This window comes from Periophthalmus magnuspinnatus, chromosome 15 (assembly GCF_009829125.3).
Source record: "Periophthalmus magnuspinnatus isolate fPerMag1 chromosome 15, fPerMag1.2.pri, whole genome shotgun sequence".
NCBI classification, from domain to species: domain Eukaryota; kingdom Metazoa; phylum Chordata; class Actinopteri; order Gobiiformes; family Gobiidae; genus Periophthalmus; species Periophthalmus magnuspinnatus.
Genome location: NC_047140.1, coordinates 3,416,806 through 3,434,964, shown reverse-complemented (window position 1 = coordinate 3,434,964; position 18,159 = coordinate 3,416,806). Strand labels below are relative to the sequence as shown.

The 18,159-nt window shown below is 40.9% G+C and overlaps 1 protein-coding gene across 3 annotated transcripts; it reads left to right on the top strand.

Moving 5' to 3' along the window:
* The first annotated feature begins 975 nt into the window (after positions 1-975).
* Positions 976-14,308, top strand: ptena (phosphatase and tensin homolog A). 3 transcript variants are annotated; one of them, XM_055227193.1, is made up of 11 exons: positions 976-1,824; positions 6,412-6,496; positions 6,575-6,619; positions 6,722-6,765; positions 8,543-8,781; positions 9,589-9,730; positions 11,062-11,130; positions 11,455-11,621; positions 12,430-12,664; positions 12,701-12,798; positions 13,263-14,308. In XM_055227193.1, exons 1-11 carry the CDS (start codon positions 1,746-1,748, stop codon positions 13,446-13,448), a joined length of 1,389 nt encoding a protein of 462 aa, XP_055083168.1. In that variant the 5' UTR covers positions 976-1,745; the 3' UTR covers positions 13,449-14,308. The 3 variants fall into 3 exon arrangements, with proteins under 3 accessions (XP_055083168.1, XP_033836164.1, XP_033836166.1); XM_033980273.2 differs by having other exon boundaries at positions 12,430-12,798; XM_033980275.2 differs by lacking the exon at positions 11,062-11,130 and having other exon boundaries at positions 12,430-12,798.
* Positions 14,309-18,159: the final 3,851 nt, after the last annotated feature.

Genomic DNA, 18,159 nt, shown 5'->3' with positions numbered 1-18,159 from the left:
TTGATATTTTAAAATTACACATCAAACAGGGTTCTCCCCCACATTACTGTTACATAATAAAATATAGCCTATATTACTTAAATAGTCTAGTAGTGTGATTTCTAAAAACTACTCATAAATAAATAAATAAATAAATAAATAAAAAACAAAACAAAACAAAAGGAGTAAATGTCACTGAGTACTACCGTCTTTGCATGTATTTTAGGTTTATTTTCACAGGTTGGTCTTGGAGAGCTGTCTCCAGAGGAACTATGGTGCCGCCTGCTGGTACAAAAGTTAATCACACATCATTTGTTTCTATGTAATATTGATTGGCTACAGTATTTTTTATTTTTTGTTAAAGGTTTTTGGTTGTTAAATCAAAACCAAGATTGATGCCAGGATGCAATATTAACAGATATAATTAGGTTTATTCAATTGCTGTTTGAATATCACAAAAGTCAAAAAAGTGTTGGCTGTGGCACGCAGTGCGTGCCTATGATTTAAAAAAAAAATCACAACATAGAACTACATATGAATGTAATTATCTGCTGGTCTTTATTGTTCTATCATGGTCTATTCTGCAGAGCAAATAATTGGGCTTTGACGTCAAAAATTTGCAATACAATTAACAACTTTAACTCAATTTTGGGCTCAACAAAAAGAATGCAGAAAAAAGTCACCCACTCATTCATTAAAGTCAACATTTGATATTGCATTACATTTTATATTTAAATGGGTTATATAAACTTTTCATCTGCATCCAAAAGTGACCGTTTGAAGCGCGAAAAGTGACATTATGTATTAAACTTCCCTAATTACACTCACACGTGATCACTTTGACAGGGAGCGCCGCACGCACACTCACTTTATCCTTCCGCCAAAGTCACGCAATAACTCTATAATGGAAATACACAATTTTGTAGACCAAAACTATCATGGCAATATAATTGTGTGAGGTGTGGTGTTGTTTGGGTACGCCCAGGCTGCTTTTAGAGCATCCAGGAATTATCAGTAAAATAGTGGGACTATTTAGCGTCGGCGGCAGGATATTTGTTCTAAAATCCCTGCCTGCGCTACCTTCTTTTTTTCCTTCGGTGGAGGCCATGATGGGAGCCTGAGCTCAGCTGCAGCGAGAGCAGCGACAAAAAAGAAGATGATTCCCCGGGACGGACCTGTCAAGCCAATCCTTGCACTGTAGTTGTATTTGTATAGTCTATATACATTTAAGGTGGAGCCTGTCACTTTCTTTCGGATGTGTTCCTGGCAATCAGTCGATGACAATGTTGAATCGTTAGGAGGCTTTCGGATCGAAAAAGGGGGTAGCATTAGCTATTGTTGCTAGCTAGCTGCTAGCTAGCTGTTAGCTAGCTTGCTAGCTCCGTCCGAGTGACTGGATACGGGTTTTGGGAACCGGCTAGTTCCCCATCCTCCCGCTGTCGAGGCTTCATACTGGACCTGGTCTGACATGTAGAGGGATTTTCCGGAGGACTGCTGCATGTGTTTTGTACGGAGCTGCGAGACGAATCCAAGGATTGGGAAAGTCGGGCCTGCACGGGGGAGCGGAGCACGGCCCGTCTTTATGATCCACAGGAAACCTTTCTAATCCTATCGACTGCCACTGCTAGCGCTGCTGGCTAACTCACTGCGAGGACCTGCAAAAATCACACAGCAGTGAGCCAAACTACACTCTGCGACACACTCATACAAACTATAAAGCTTAGAAAGAACTGTTTTTACAATTAAACCCATAAACTATTGCAACAATGGCTGCGATTATAAAAGAAATGGTCAGCCGCAACAAAAGGAGATATCAGGAGGACGGCTTCGACCTGGACTTGACATGTATCCTTTACCATGTGCCTCTGGTCTCCAGATGAGGCTTTAAACACACTTTGAGTCATTGTGGAGATGTCTTTTGAATAGAGAAATGCACTTAGCGCTGGGGCTACTTAGCTCAGTGGCTAGTTGGTCAGAGTGCACTCTGCTGTCAGCAGCATGTTTGAAAGATGGTGGATCTGTCAAACCTGCACACAAATGTCACACTCATATTTTACCTCTAACGTCTAAGTTATTTCTCAGGATGCACTGAACACGCGCTTAAATGCTATGATTTTATCATCTCGGGTTGTCTTCTCAAGTTAAAATGTTTCTTAGAAATTTTCTGGTCACTTTTCTCCCTTTGGCTTGAGCTGTATATTGATATGATTTTAATTCTCATACAATAGTGCAATGTTGTTTTGTCAAGCTGTCATTTGGTAGATAACTTAATCCTTAGTCCGTGAAAAAAACATAACTGTGAATCAACCATAGGGAAACTCAAAGTGTTACAGTATTTCCCACGTATACGTTCTTAGGACAGTCTCCAGTCTTTGTTCATGGCCATTTTGCTCTGTGGACGGCTCATATAGCATCTATTGACGCTGATAATAGCTGACCTGGTTCCCTGGTGCATTATCACTAGCACTAAAGTAGCGACTTATGCATATTTGGCCGGAGATAAAGCCAGATTTACAGCTGGTTTGCCTGATCGCGTTGAACTAAATGCAAATCAAATGTAGGGCAGCCCTGGGAGAGCGCTTTGAGAGTTGATATGGCCTTGTAACAGCTTAGTACCCTGTTACACACATGTCCAATGCATAGTGTGTGATGACACTTTTATATACTTGTAATATGTGCATGTGTGTAGAATGCTGCGTCTATTCTGCTGGCCTTTATGATTACGTCTTCTTGTGTGTTAGATTGTGTCACTGTCAGCTGCAGGTCCGTGGTGCACTGCTGGAGCTTTGACTGTGAGGAGCAGGACTCTTCCAAGCGGCATCCGTCTGTAGCTCAGAGGCCCAGTTCACTCGCTCAGACCCGGGCCCTTTCGCACTCTCCTCTCTTTCTATCATATTTGGCGCGGTGTCTAAAAACAATATGGAGCTGCGGTTATGTAATGCCGTATCACAGTTCTGGGAATTGCCCTTAAAATAGAGTAGCCGGTGATCTTGTATCCGCGCTGCCGTCTAGTGCTCTGTGTGTTGGTGGCTGCCCTCTCACCCAGCAGCTCCATAGCGCTTATTCTCTTCCCTACTCCTCCTCTCCTTCCCTCCTTTCCACTTGCCCCCTTTCCTGTCCTCCCAACCCCCTCCTCCTCCTTCAGCGCTCTCCCTTTCCCCCTCTCCCTCCTTCTCTCTATCCCGGCTCTCAGTTCGCGGATTTGGCGTACACATGAAGCCGAGGCAGGCAGGGTTGGCTTTAAAAAAAAAGAAAAGGCGTGCTTGAAACGGCAAATTTTTCTTTTCGTTATTTTCCCTCCTCCTAGGCGCTTCCGTCAGGGGTCCCGCGTGTGCGTTTCCTCCCAGCTGCAGACCGAGCCCCCCTCACGCTCTGGGCTGAGGTTCTCCCGGGAGCACTGGAGCTTTTTTTTTTTTTCAAAACACTCGAGTAGGCTGACCGCGATCACTCCGCCAGCAGGTCCAAGGGTTACAATAGCATGTTAAAAAGCATATAAGACCTGCATTTAACTGTTGATGGCGTTTTATTAAGGGGGATTACGCAGTTCCTTTGTCAGAGCATGGGATATACTCTTTTGAAACTTGGCTGGACAGTAGTGCTGCACGATATTGAAAAGTTTGCGGTATGCATGTTAAGAACTGCAATATCGATATTATTGGGATATTTTAAAAATACTTTTTGACTTAATCATTTCAGTTGTAACAATATAAATGACATGGTTTTATTTACTTGTAGCACTCTTGTCCAAAAAAAACCCCAAAAACTTAAAAGCTCTAAAAAGTCCATTTACTTTAAACATTTTATAGTCGTTTCTCCTGTCCATTTACTCACATGAAGTTATATTTGGAGTGATTCATGTTTAAGGAATCGTTAATCGCTTAATTTGAAGACACCATTTTGCCGATCAACCCTAGTTTCACCTCCACTGGTATACGCCCACTACTCTGTACTGTTCTCCAATTTTATTTTTTAAATTGGTGATACATGTAGGATTCATCAGTGCCACATAGTCATTTGCAAATGAAAAAAAAATCTGCTACTGGCTCTTTGTTATGACGTTTACAGCGTTGTCAGCTCCTATTGGGCACCAGAGGTTTCGAGTGCATGAGGTCGGCTGACTTGTTTCTTTTATCAAGTCATTTTAGATGAATATTGTGATTTAAAATGTGCAAATTATAATATAATGATCCATGGGTGTTGTAGAGTTGAACTGTACAGCAGGCACAAGCAGGATAAGTCTTTTTTAACAGAGACAAAACCAGGTCTAAAGCGAGGCTAATCCTGGACTTGATAAGGAAAATCATTCATAAAATCGGCTTTATTTACTGTACGTTTTTGTCAGATGGAGAACCTTGGTTCTATTATGGTATGTTTAGTGCATTATGTCCGTGTGTATCTCAGAATCGATACGTTTGCAATGTATTAACCTAGGTTGGAAACTGTCAAGTAGGGCAATTCTCCTATAGCTACATTTGGCCTTCTAAAACCTATGCAGTGTAAAACTTCAAAGCTGGCTACACTTCTCAACTCTCCTAATGAAAATCAGAGCTCATTAAGTATGTATGCCTTCTATTTTTGACACGGCGGCGGCACAGGAAGTGTTTGAAAAAGCTTGCCCTTTAGTCGGTGGTTAAAGTGTGAATCCTGCTCTGCTCGTGGAGCTCAGGCTGACGAGAGTTCTAAGTAGGCGTTCTCTCAGCAGCTGAGCGCCCAGAACGGGTGCCAACTCAATTATTCTTTTTCCTTGAAACCTGACACTGATGTGAGACTTAAACGCTGCATGTATATCACCATATAACCCATCATGACATTTCCCAACGCACTGCTAAATATGGGGCTGTCAAGCAGGTAAGCAGATGTGGAGGAAGAAAAGACAACCCCGAACACAGAAATGAGAGCACATTTGTTTTTATGTATAGAATGACTCTGAAGTGGATGAAAATACTTTGGGGTAAATTTGACACAGCAAGTTCAATGTTAATAACTTTAGTTCAGTGTCTTCATTTTGTCCTGAGTTTACCTTGCATCATCCTAATGATCACAACTGACTCTGGACATATGAAGTACTTGATGTTGCAATTAGATTTCTTAAGGAATGGACTGTAAATTACTGTTGGAGATGCTTGTGATATGGAGTAGACATGGTGATAACTGACATTGCGAAAGGGTCTAAAAAAACATCTAGGCTAATTGACACAAAAAATTGATTGAAGGTATTCTCTTGAAAAAATGTATACTAAAAGATAATCACAAATAGGACAAAGTTGAACCTTCCTTGAATAGTTTTATAATGTTCATCTGTATTAGAAATCTAGTTTGAGGCGTAGTAATATTAAAACAATGATTTTGTTATATTCCATAATTGTCTTAGTGAAATCGCAATTCATATTGCATATGATGCATATATCTTGACTTGTAATTGAGTAGTATCGTAACAACACTACATTAAAAAACAGTAAGTTATCAATATATGGTTCAGCTGTAATCAATTCTTATCCCATACGTATTTAACGTTTAACTGCCTATAATAATGTTGCAGTGATAAACTTTCCCATCAGTGGGGGTGCAGAGTTTTTTTCCCATGTTCAACCTTGGCATGTAGTCCGGAGCGGTCAGGCCGCGCTCAAAACGAGATAAGCCAAACATTTGCCATCCTCCCAATATAACTGTGAACTCTAAAAATACCTGCGGGTCAGGGAGCGCCCACATGTGAGCGGGAGGACGCACAGCCAAGGCCAACTGTCGCTACATGGGAACCACACATACACAGCATACACACACAGCGTACATACACATCTCTGCTCCTGTCTCCACATTAGAGTAACGCTTAAATTCACTCACATGTAGTCTTTGTCCAGCTGCACAGTTCAAATGTTTGCTCATTTGCTCAGTAGCGGCCTTGAGAAGTGTTGCTTTCTCAAGTTAATGGACGTTTGAAGATTTTTACTACAAAATGCCAGTTAGATGTGTTGAATCTCTTGAATAGGACTATAATCTGCGAAAATTTGATTTAGTTTTTAACATGGAAAATTAGGTTTGAAGTATTAAATGTTTTGTTTGTCTGCCCCCCTCCCCACCTAACCTTTCTCACCTCTTACCCATAGCCCCATAACATAGATTTTTCAGGAAATTTTAATTTTGCCACCTGGGCAAAACTATTTGTCCATGTGAATCTACCTGGATGAGTGGGGGATTACATTGATTATGCCTGTTTTTTTCTTTTCTTCCTTGCAATGATGTGAAGGTCTGTCATGTGTATCATGGACAAATGGTCCTTATTTTGATGGTCACCTAGTCAATGACAAGCTAATTGCAATGGCTTTGGTTTTGTGTAGAAAGCAGAACTCAGATATGTTGCTGTAGTAATCCTAACTGTATGGGTATTTTCCCTGGCATGCATGCTGTACATTTCCTTGACCTCCTCCTGAACAGATATCTATCCCAACATTATTGCAATGGGGTTCCCAGCAGAGAGGCTCGAAGGGGTGTACAGAAATAATATAGACGATGTGGTTAGGTAAGTCACATGGGCAAATAAAATTTATATTTTGTCACTTATGTTAAATATTAATCTTTTCTCTGCATATTTTCCCAGGTTTCTCGACTCGAAGCATAAAAACCATTACAAAATCTACAACCTGTAAGTGCCCGGCATAACGGTCATGCCTAAACAGCAGTGTGTTTACTTACCCACTTCCTCTGTGCGATCACTGACTTTTTTGTCCTGTTCTTCCTATTTTAGCTGCGCAGAAAGACACTACGATGCTGCCAAATTTAACTGCAGAGGTAGGATTTTGAAATGATTCACTCACTACAGTGTTAATATGTTTAGGTGATGTAGTATTGTGAGATTGAGATGGAAGCCAGGTAATGAGTCAGTTGGAATATTTGCTGCTTTAAGAGCTCATATTATGCCATTTTCAGATCTATGTTATACTATTGTTTCCTCATCACAAACATACAGTGAGTTTTGTTTCATCCTCACATTTTTAACACACAAACCCTGCATATTTAGGCTGAGTTCTCCTCTCAAACAGAAATCACTCTGTTCCACCTTGTGATGTCATGTGGTAATACAGGAAGTGCTCCACTGTGTTTTTAAACTCCATACAGCTTCACTAGAAACATTTGGATAATTTCTGGCCTGGAATTGCCCCTCTCTACTGAAGAAAAGGTTAAAGGTAACTGTTAAACTACTACTTCGTCACATCATAAGGTGGAACAGAGCATTTTGAGCTTTGGAGATGTAAACAGACTAATAATAAAGTGTTATTCAAACGTGTGAATGAAACAAAACACAACTCCAGGTATGTTTTTGAGGAGGTAACGGTATTCTAACATGGTTTAAAGTTCACAATAGCCACTTTTGCGTAATAAAGGACCTTCAAGCTCCGAAAGGCAGATGATTTGGTTTGTGGTTTGTTTGTCAAGGCAGTGGCTAGTGGAAATCCTAATAAAGTATCTCAATTCTTTTTCCGGGGGTTATAAATATGTTTAATACATTTCACAGTACAAAAATACACTTCAGAATGCACCATGGTGAATACATCCTCATATAATTAAATCACAATGTTTGAATAAAGCCTTGTTTTAAGTAGTTTGTGGGCAGGAAGTTCAAAGCCTTCATATCTCTCACATTTTTTTTTTCTCTCAGATGATTCCATGGTCATCATGACAAATCTCCATAAGGACATTTCACAAAGCTAACTATTTAGAGAACGTCATTATTAGGACTGGGCTATTTGACCTTTTTGTCATAATGGTTTATCATTTTTTCTTTTATTTTGTCTTTTAAATTGTAAATGTAAACAATACAGACTTTTTTATCATTGCCATTTACCACAAAAAATAGTTAAATTTCTTCCAAAGTCTGAACTCTGCTGCAAACCACAAACTGACCGTGACTCCATTAAAAAGCCCCTGATCATTGACTATTACAAATGACTGGATCTTGATGAAAATTCAATTAATTGCACAGCCCTAAGCATTTCCATATTATCTTTTTTGTTCGTGCACACTAGAGAATTGAAATAATATCTGAAAAGTTACAAGCTGTCCCCATCTCGGTTAAAAAGACTTAAACGCTTTTAGGGCTGTAGGCCTTCAGTCATTTAGTCATTTTAGTCCATAATTGGTCAATATTTAGGTTATAAGAATTTATATGGGAACTGTTACAGCAGAACATTACAGTGGGTGAGTTAGCTGAAGATGTGGTGTTTTGGTATTTATATGTAAAAAGGCAGAATAAACATGTGAATCACAGGCTCAATCTGTCTTTATATAAATACATGGTTTCCTAGTACTTCTGCAGAAATTGTTTATTTTGCATGAACTCCCGTGCAGGTGTAGCCCTGAGAGGGCCACTTGGATCAGATACATAGAGATACGTAATAGTTTTGAGAGATTTTGCCATCGACTAATCGATCAGCAGTACATGTGTTTAGTTGAGCAGGATTATTTTTTACTTTACTACAGACCTAGATACTTGACCAGCGTATGATGATTGCCTGATTTCTTCTAACTTGTCTCATTCTGTTTCTGCCCCTCCCCCCCTCCCCCGCAGTTGCACAGTACCCGTTTGAAGACCACAACCCTCCTCAGCTGGAGCTAATCAAGCCGTTCTGTGAAGACCTGGACCAGTGGCTCAGCGAGGACGACAATCACGTGGCGGCCATCCACTGTAAAGCGGGCAAAGGTCGCACGGGGGTCATGATCTGCGCCTACCTGCTGCACCGCGGCAAGTTCGTTGAGGCCCAGGAAGCACTCGACTTCTATGGAGAAGTCAGGACAAGGGACAAGAAGGTGAACACCGATTGGTTGTTGCTAGTGCAGATGTGTGATTTGGAACTTTTTTTTGTTCAAAATTTATATTTAAATGTGCCCAGTAGAACAGTAGATTAAAAACACTGAAATATGAACTGAAGCTAATACATTTTTGTACAGAAATGTGAAATCTGGTTGGTGCTTGTTAATGTTTAGTTGCTTCACACCTCCACTGGCTGTGGTTCAGTCAAAGATGAATTCTGGTTTGGTTTTGCTGTAGAACTAGTTTAAGATTGCTTTAGCCCTGTTTACTAAGTTATTCTTTGATGAGACCTTTATTTTACCAAAAGTGCAAATCACTACAATGGTGAATTTTGGTGGGCTTAACATTATTTTAATTTGTTGGTTGTTCTGCTCTTGTGGCTGGAGGCCATCTTTGTTGTGTAGATTGAAATCGGGATTAGGATTAGTGTAGTCATGATTCTAAGATTTCAAACTGGATATATGATGTGCAGATTTCACTGCCAATCTTTTATATTTTATACTAGGCTTATACAAGTTCTGATATCACTCATTCTTACTTAGGAAATGTACCAACATCAGCCAATATTTTTTTCCACTATTGATTCCTCCTCAAATTGGCATCTAGTTTTGATACAAGATCTATTACGGATTTGTATGGATTTGCCACAGTGGGATAATTGTAACAGAGGAAAGTTAGATTAGCTGATCATATAATTATTTTGACACTGACTGAGCCAAAAAAGAAATTGCGACGTTCAAATCAGAGATGCAACCTCACACTGCTGTTAAAATGTAACAATACGACTTGTGTGTGTGGTGTAGGGAGTCACAATCCCCAGCCAACGGCGCTACGTTCACTACTACAACTACCTACTGAAGAACCAGCTGGAGTACAAGCCAGTGGCCCTGCTCTTCCACAAAATGGTGTTTGAGACTCTCCCCATGTTCAGCGGGGGCACCTGCAGTGAGTCGCGTTTCTCTTCACACACACACACACACACAGAACACACAGAGCACCCACGCACACGAGTACTCGGGTACACTACAGGTCACAGCTAGTACTTGAGCTTTGGCATAGTCCATAAAGAACCAGCCTGTACATTAGTTATGTCTTCTGTTGATAATTCGGCCAATGGGTTTGCTGAGATGAAGAAAGAGGTTTTGATGAGTGTACACATTGATTCCAATTGGCATCTGTAATTTTCTTCTAGCCAAGTTCTTGAATGCCTGAGTTAGGGTGGGCGATATTGACCAAAATGAATATGAATACTTTCACAATATTTACACAGTATTGGACAGAAAATTGTTAAAATGTCATAAAAATTGTTAGCAGGAATTTAAGTATTAGTCAAATGTGAAGTTAAAATTTTGCAGCACAATATTCTCATTCATATGTTGCTTGTCCTCAAAGCAGCATTCACAATATATATATATTTTTACCTCTAGTGTGAGTGAAAGGCAGCCAGTTACAACCAAAAGCACAAAGTATCTGGGATAGGCTCTAGTTTCTATTGCACAAAATAGCAAAATAAAATGGGGAAATTGATGAATTGGATAGACATTAGACAGAATTTTGCAGAAAGTAAAAGCTTGCCTCAAAGTTGCAATGCACTACAGTAAATATGACACATTTTGGATTTGACTTGCTGTTTATTTTTTATCAATAACCCATCACATTCCTCAACCTGTGTTCTATATTCTCATGAAACCTACCACACCAAGTGAGTCATCACATCCACCAGTAGTTCTCAAATGAGCTTCACTCCATGTAAATCTTGGCTTGCATTGTGTTAGCAGGTGGATGTCTTATTTGTTAGCTTGCAGTGAAGCAGCTTTCCTTGGCCCTGGCTGCCACAGAGTCGGTGTGCTGTGCTCTCCTGTCTCTGAACTGTTGTCGCTGTCACAAAAAAGTGCCTGCTCCTTTCTTTATTCCTGTGGCTTCTTCAGTCTGCAACACTCCACTGTACTCAGCAGCCTTTTACTGTATCGATCCTCTCCTTCACCTCTCACTAAAAACGAGGCCCTATTCAGAGTTTGACTTTTTTTCACACACAAACACTATAATGACTGTAATTTCACAGCACAATTCAGTTTGGTTAAAAAGTCAAAGATTAGCGTTGTCAACTTCTGCCTTCTCTTCCTTCCCCTTTTATGAATGTATGGCGTACGTTGTGTGTGTATGTGTGCGCGTGTGTGTATGTGTGTGTTCCTGTCGCTGTACTGTCCGGCACCCTCTCACCAGGCCCCCCTCCCTCCCGCTCGGCCATTGTGATAACCTCCTTCTCTCTCTCTAAGGGGACAGTACCGTAAAAAACAGGAGCGAGCCGACCCCTCAGGGCTTCAAGAAAGGGAATTGGCACTGGGGTAAATAAAGAGCCTTTTCCTCCATTTTGAATATTTCATTTGCTTTTTTTTGTGTGTGTGGCCCCAGAGATCCAGCAGGTCAGGAGGCGGCTCAGGTACTAGCTAACGCGCAATGAGCTCCTCCCCGCACCCTCCTCCTTCAGTTTACAAACAAAAGAATAGGGTCCAATGTCTCTGGTTCTGGGTCATTTTGTTCTCTTTAACTTTTTTTCTTCTTTCTGCTCCTAATATTAATCCTATGTTGTTGACGTTTTGCCTCTTCATTCATAGTGGAGGTAGGTATAACAATAGTAACGCCTCTTTGCTTCCTCTGCGCGCACACAGACCCCCAGTTCGTGGTGTACCAGTTGAAGGTGAAGATCCATACGTCGAACCCTGCTCACACGCGGCGCGAGGACAAGCACATGTACTTTGAGTTCCCTCAGCCGCTGCCCGTCTGCGGAGACATCAAGGTGGAGTTCTTCCATAAGCAGAATAAGATGATGAAGAAGGTGAGTCCGCTCTAGCAATTTGGAGTTGGTAGAGTTAATGGTTATGGGGGTAATTAATGGTAAATGAAATATCAAAGGCAAATTGTCAGATTGCAGATTTGTCTGGTCTTGATTTATGGTTCATATCTGTAATTACTGGGCCTAACCTAAAGTGAAAGTAAACATTAAATCCAAAATTTTCAGTACTACACCTATATGGTATAATAGAATTATTTGCTTCCTTGTCATCTTTTGGCAACTTAAGTACTTAACTATGTAAATGTGTAGCTTTCTGGTCAAAAACATCTAAATCTAAGTTGCTGCCTTCAGTGGCCTCTGCAATTTCCTGTAGTTGGTGACATCACTAAAGACTGCCCTGATTATAGCTAGGTGTTTCTGATGAATGTAAATACCTGTTAGACCAATCACACTGTTCTTTATACCTCCTAGACCTCGCCCCTCCTCATCCGATAGTCCTCCAGGCACTGCCCAGTTTAGCAGCTCTATTTGAAATGTGGTTGTGGGCAGAGTTTAGATGTCACACTTTAAGCTCCAAGATTAATATGGCAAATTTGTGAAGCAAATCCCCAATAAGTTTGAATATTTATTTTATGGTAACACACCCAAGAGTTATACAGACCCCTGCCCCCAATCTGAAATTATGATCTTATAATTTTCTAGAATGGGAATGCAACCCATAGTGCAGAGTATGACCGGCTCCTTGTGTATTTGCAGCACCTGTCACAAATTTACAGTAGTACATATGCTAGCTAGACGGTAAAATATTTCTAAATAACAAGTGAGTTGACTCTCTCCTTTTGTCCTACAGGACAAAATGTTTCACTTCTGGGTGAACACATTCTTCATCCCTGGTCCAGACGAGGAGAAGAAGCGCGAGGAGAACGGGACGGTGGTGAGCGACATGGACTGTCAGCAGCAACAGCCTCCACCGGGCCCACCAAGCAACGCTGAGCGCAGGGACAGCACCAGAGACGGAGACAAGGAGCGTGTCTGGGACAGGGACAAAGACAGGGACAGGGACAAAGAGAGGGAGAAGGAGCGCGTGTGGGACAGGGAGAAGGAGAGGGAAAAGGAGCGCGACAGGGACCGGGACTACCTCATCCTGACGCTAACCAAGAACGACCTGGACAAGGCAAACAAGGATAAAGCTAACCGCTACTTCTCTCCAAACTTCAAGGTGTGCACTGCTTTCACATCACAACATTATGTTCAAACTCTGCTCTGCTTCTGAAAACCATGTCACTGTTTCCATACATACTCACATTGTAAACAAAGATGTTTAACTGGACTGATAATTATGTTTCCTGAATACTTTGCTACTTTTTCTTAGCATTTTAGGCCTACAAAAAGAACAAAGCTTGCTATGAACTGTTCAATGGCATGTACATCTTTTGTGTCAAGCTTCATATAGAACCAGTGATATTTGGATTTTGTGGAAACACGACTCCTGACTGTTTTCTCTGCATGTCTGTATCACATACATTGGGCTTGTGATGGTGTCTGCTCACGTGTGTATGTATATAGTTGTAGTCGCCGTATATTACACTCTGGTGCTGTTACTGGAGTTCGCTGATGTTCTGACCGATGTCTGTTTTGTGTGAACATTCCCGACTTACTCTTGTGTCTTGTTTTGGCTTTCAGGTGAAGTTGTACTTTACAAAAACGGTGGAGGAGCCCACGAATTCAGAGGCGAGCACTTCGACATCAGTCACCCCGGACGTTAGCGACAATGAGCCAGACCATTACAGATACTCTGACACCACTGACTCTGATCCGGAAAATGAACCTTTTGATGAAGAGCACCACACACAGATAACCAAAGTGTGAACTCTTTTACACAACAGGAAGAAGAAACGATCCACCGAAAAAAGGAGAAAACTTGAATATAAACTCTTCCCTCCCCCAGGCGGCAATAGAAAATCATCATGTCAAATGCCAACTTTAGGGAAAAAAGAGAAATATCTCGACCAATATATTTTTTATTTTCCTTTTTTTTCTTTGGCACGGCCATGTACCATGTGCGAGGTATTGACACTGTTGCCCCATGGAAAAGGTGCTGTAGCTTAAATGTGTTTATATATATATACATACACATATGTATATACATATATACATGCATATATAAACAAACTTTTGTGTCAAAGACAATGGAAAGAGTACCACAATCAGGAGACGGGAGTTGAAGTGTGGGAGAAGTTGTAATGATGTACTAGGACTATGCTGCTCCTTCTCCTGTCTAAACCAAGGCCAGTGCTGCAAGTCACTTTGTTTCACTCCTCTCTCCTCCCCTCCCTCTCTCCTCCTCTTTTACTCTCCTCCCTCCATCCTCCTCCTTTACTGTGAATGCTTCTTGTGCTCTTTGCAGGCTGTCTCACGTGACTTTTGGCCTTTGTGCAGTGCAAACTGCATGCGGGCAGTGGGTTGGGGGTGGGCGGGGTTATGAAGAGGCTGTGATGATGTCTAAAGCATTGCCATTCCTATCCCCACTGTGTTTAAATTATGCAGGCTACCCATGTAATTGTCAATGTTTTTTTTATCATAAAATAATAAAAATATAATACACAAAACAGCAGGGAGACAAGTGTTTGCAATAATGTCAACACTACATTTAAAGGACAATGGTGATTTGCATGTACTGGAATTGGCGTCCATCCCTAATAAATGTATGCAAAGTTGTCTTTTCTTAAGCAGCAGCTCGGATGTGTATTCTGCGTGGGGTTCCCCAGTGCTTTGAGTCATGCCTTATGTAATCCTCACGCTGGATGAGAACCAACATGAAATTTCAAAATCTGCTGTTGCCATCAAATTAAGCCACTACACATACTGTGTCCATAACATGACTACTGCACTCTTCAAAGGTGCACAGGTTCAATTCACACCATAGAGAGAAGGGGGGAAACAGGGTGGGGGAATGGGGGTTACTTCAGGGAGTCTTTTTGCTCAAGTTTAGCTGTAAAGGTCATGGCTGAAATGGCGAGTAGGACCTGGATGAAGGAAGTGATTGAAGGATTATTGTGGGAGTTCAGCTAAGGCCAAGGAGCTCACTTCAAATACAATGGACCCTGCCACTGTCTGAGGGGCTACTTCATTAGGATTGTGTTACTGGCTACCAAAGGCTACAACATTTCATAGCCTGAATCAAGACAGCATTTTTCTTGACCCTTTTTGGAGTTTCGGGCTGTACAAAAGAATTGTCCAGCACTGTAGCAACATTGTTCACTGTTATTATCAAATGACAATGATTTGATTCTCATGCTTTTCAATTTTAACCTCAACACCAAAATATTAATTCAAATCAATCTTTGATAGTGCAGCCTGATTTTTTAAGACATTTTAGGCACACAATTTTGAAACATTGCTAGACTATGAAAGCACGCGTTTAAATTATTCTTTCACAAACTCAAATGTGGCTTGCGAGATGAGATCAAATGCAACCTTTGTATTTAAAATATGCTTGACTAGCTAATCCTACCACAACTCCACCTAGGTACACGCAACATACCAAACCAACAACAGTGCTAGAAGTATGTTACAGTTGCTTGACTACTAATCACGTGAGAACAGAGGAAGTAAAAAGCTTGCAGCCAAGGAAGCAAGGAAAGGAGACTAGGAAGTATGTGAGGATGCGAGTTTGAGGCCTCGGGTGTGCTCCTCTCTTGACATCCTCCCAAAGACTAACAGGATTAAACTCCATGTCATTCTGATAGTTGGCAGAAGAAGTGGCAAGGACTTGAGTATTTTTTCTTTTCTTATATAGCCCAAAGTCTCTTGATAATAACATAAAGTATGAATTAAACATATATTTTTATAGCCATGGCAGTCTCATAATCCCCTTCTGCTCTATTAGGAAACTGGGGGCTCGGTGGGCTTGATAGAGACATCAAAGCCCAAACCAGGGCGACGACGAATCAAGTAGGCAGCAGTCGCAAGGGGCTGGCTCTGATTGGCTGATCTGGAGGAAGAAGCAGAGGAGGAGGGAGAGAAAGAAAGAACGTGAGAGACTGAAAGATATGAATTATGAATGCGCCCAGTAGAGAGAGAGAGAGAAAGAGAGCTGGGATGTTCTACGCAGGCAGCAGGCCAGACTGGAGACAAGTTTTAGTGGAGTCGTACAGGCAGCCAAACTTGTGAAATATTCATCTGATCAATAGACTACTTCATTTGTATGTACTCAGCACTGCCTCGGTGCTGTTCTGCTTTTAGTGCCCTCGGCAATGTGAGATTCAGCTCAGAGAGTCAGAAGTACAACAGATTGCTTTGCAGTTGGGGAGTCATTCGCTCCCCTCGCTACAAGGTCTTGGGTTTGATTCCCAAACTGTGTGGGCCCTTTCTGTGTGGGGCTGGTTGGCATGTTCTTCCTGTGCCTCTGGGTGCTCTGGTGTCACTCATCACTCTTAACATGACATCAACACTGACTTCTGAGTCCTGACCTACAGTCCTGGTAAATACCTGGAAAAGCATTCCCATGGTCCTGGTGTCCATTGAAGAATGGGTCACATTTCCCTCTGGGGTCAATAAAGAATATATTCTCAGTGTAATTCTGTAAGTTTTAAGTAGTGTACAATAAACACGTCATTTGGTTAGCATATTGCAACAAATCTTTGCATAACAAATGCTCTATGTAAAGTATCAGGTTAGCAGTAGGCCATAGAGTCAACTCCACTGGAAAGAGGCACATTGAATCAACTAAACACAGGTATCTATCAACGGCTTGTGCTTATTTATATATTTCAAACTATATTTGTAGGACAATGGTGACAGAACAATTAGGTGCTCACATATGACATGTAGTGGACCTAAAGACAAGCATTGGCATGATTTTTATAGTCTTCTTATTTACAAATATAGCATTTTTGAAATATTTGGGGAGCACTAGCTCTGGGTTTGTTAAAAGATTGCATTACACAGAAAGACTCCTGTTCACATGCTGCATTTCTTTGTTGAGATGAAAATTTCATATTAAATATTCAAATGTTTTAATATAAAAAACATCTGGCATTTAGTTTCTCATACAGATATTTAACTATACAGAAACAATTTTTTTGTGTGTAAAATGTGGTTTAGTTACATTTCTTTCCAGGCTAGACCCATTGGGTCACCAGCCCCAGACTAGACCTTCAGCTTATGCTTGAACACTAAGACAGGATATGTAATCTCACTGTCTCTGAGCTTCGTTTACAGCCTGACAGCGCCTCCATTTTGCCTGGTTTACCCTTTACATGCATGGATGAAAAAAGACACCAAATGTGAAGATTTAGGCAAAGTATTATAACCAAATGATGCTGGTCTGTCTGGCCTACAAAGAGAAGATAAACCCAAGCTGGTAACCCCATTTCCCCTCCATCTGTTGGTTGGTCAGCTGTACAGAGGAGGATTGCGCTCAAAAGGACCTGGCAACTCAACACCCACCACCTCTTCACCCTCCTTTGTCTTCCCCCTCTTTCTCCTCTCTCTCTAGCCCACTGCACAGCTGTGGAGAGTTTGGATTAGGTCAAGAATAAAACAGGAAGTCGAAATTAAACAAAAGCTTAAACACACTGTAAGTTAGCAGAGGCAGTGACAGCGAGTGGAAAAAAGCAGAGGAGGGTTGAGAGGCTTACAGAAGAAAGTAAAGTAAAAGTAAAATGTGGCATAAAATCATAATAGTTAAAGACTAGTACCTGATTTTTACATGTATTTGAGCAAAATGTCTTGCTGCAGTACAGATAAGTTGTATAAGCAGCTGAGGTCAAAGCGTGTTTGTTTCATGCTGTCAGCATCTAATTTAAAAAGACTTTTATTGTCCAGTAACCAAAAAGTGTGAGCTAGCATGCTAGTTGTTGTTCGCAAAATTCTGCTCTGGTCTCTGAAAGTTGTGGAACATGCTAATAAACTCATCACGGTGAATATTAGGATGCTAGGAAGGTGAGTGAGGAATGATTTTGGGCCTCTGTTAACTATTTAAATCATGAACTAGTTCTGTGTTTCACATTTTTAAGACAATGAGTTACTACAAGTAATTATATGAAAGTTCAAATATGTGTGGATATAAATTAAAATATCTCTTGATTTAGGTTATTGAAAGTTGTCATAGTAGCTTGAACCTGTATTCAAGTCAGTGGAGTATTGAACAATGCAATCAACGGAAAATTGTCTTGCTACATTATCAAGTGTATACAGTCCTGAGAAAGTTGTACTTTCTGATTTGGCCAATAAATAACCACATGAAAGTACTTCATGAATGTGAATTCACAAAATGGGGAAGTGGAAATGGAAAGAATATTTCGACCCGTTCTGGGTGTGGGCAATGTGCAGCCGGTTGCACAAAAGTGTTGCAGTCAGTGCTGTAAGAGTAAAGCTATAAGATTGGAGGTATAATCTGCATGTTTCAGTCATTCAGAATGTCAGTTCATTTATTTAACATTTGAAAACACATACATGCATTTACCTCTATGAAACTTGTAAAAGGGAACTCCCCAGTATTTCAATTTTCAGGTACACTAGTGCTAGTCACTAAAACTGTCATAAACAGAGCTAAGCTTGTGCTAAACCATGACTA

What these genes read in the sequence shown, in the direction of transcription:
- ptena (XM_033980273.2), top strand. Translation starts at nt 1,746, where the DNA reads ATGGCTGCGATTATAAAAGAAATGGTCAGCCGCAACAAAAGGAGATAT. An exon ending in AATATAGACGATGTGGTTAG is followed by an intron (nt 6,497 to 6,574) that starts GTAAGTCACATG and finishes ATATTTTCCCAG; the next exon opens with GTTTCTCGACTCGAAGCATA. An exon ending in CATTACAAAATCTACAACCT is followed by an intron (nt 6,620 to 6,721) that starts GTAAGTGCCCGG and finishes TTCCTATTTTAG; the next exon opens with CTGCGCAGAAAGACACTACG.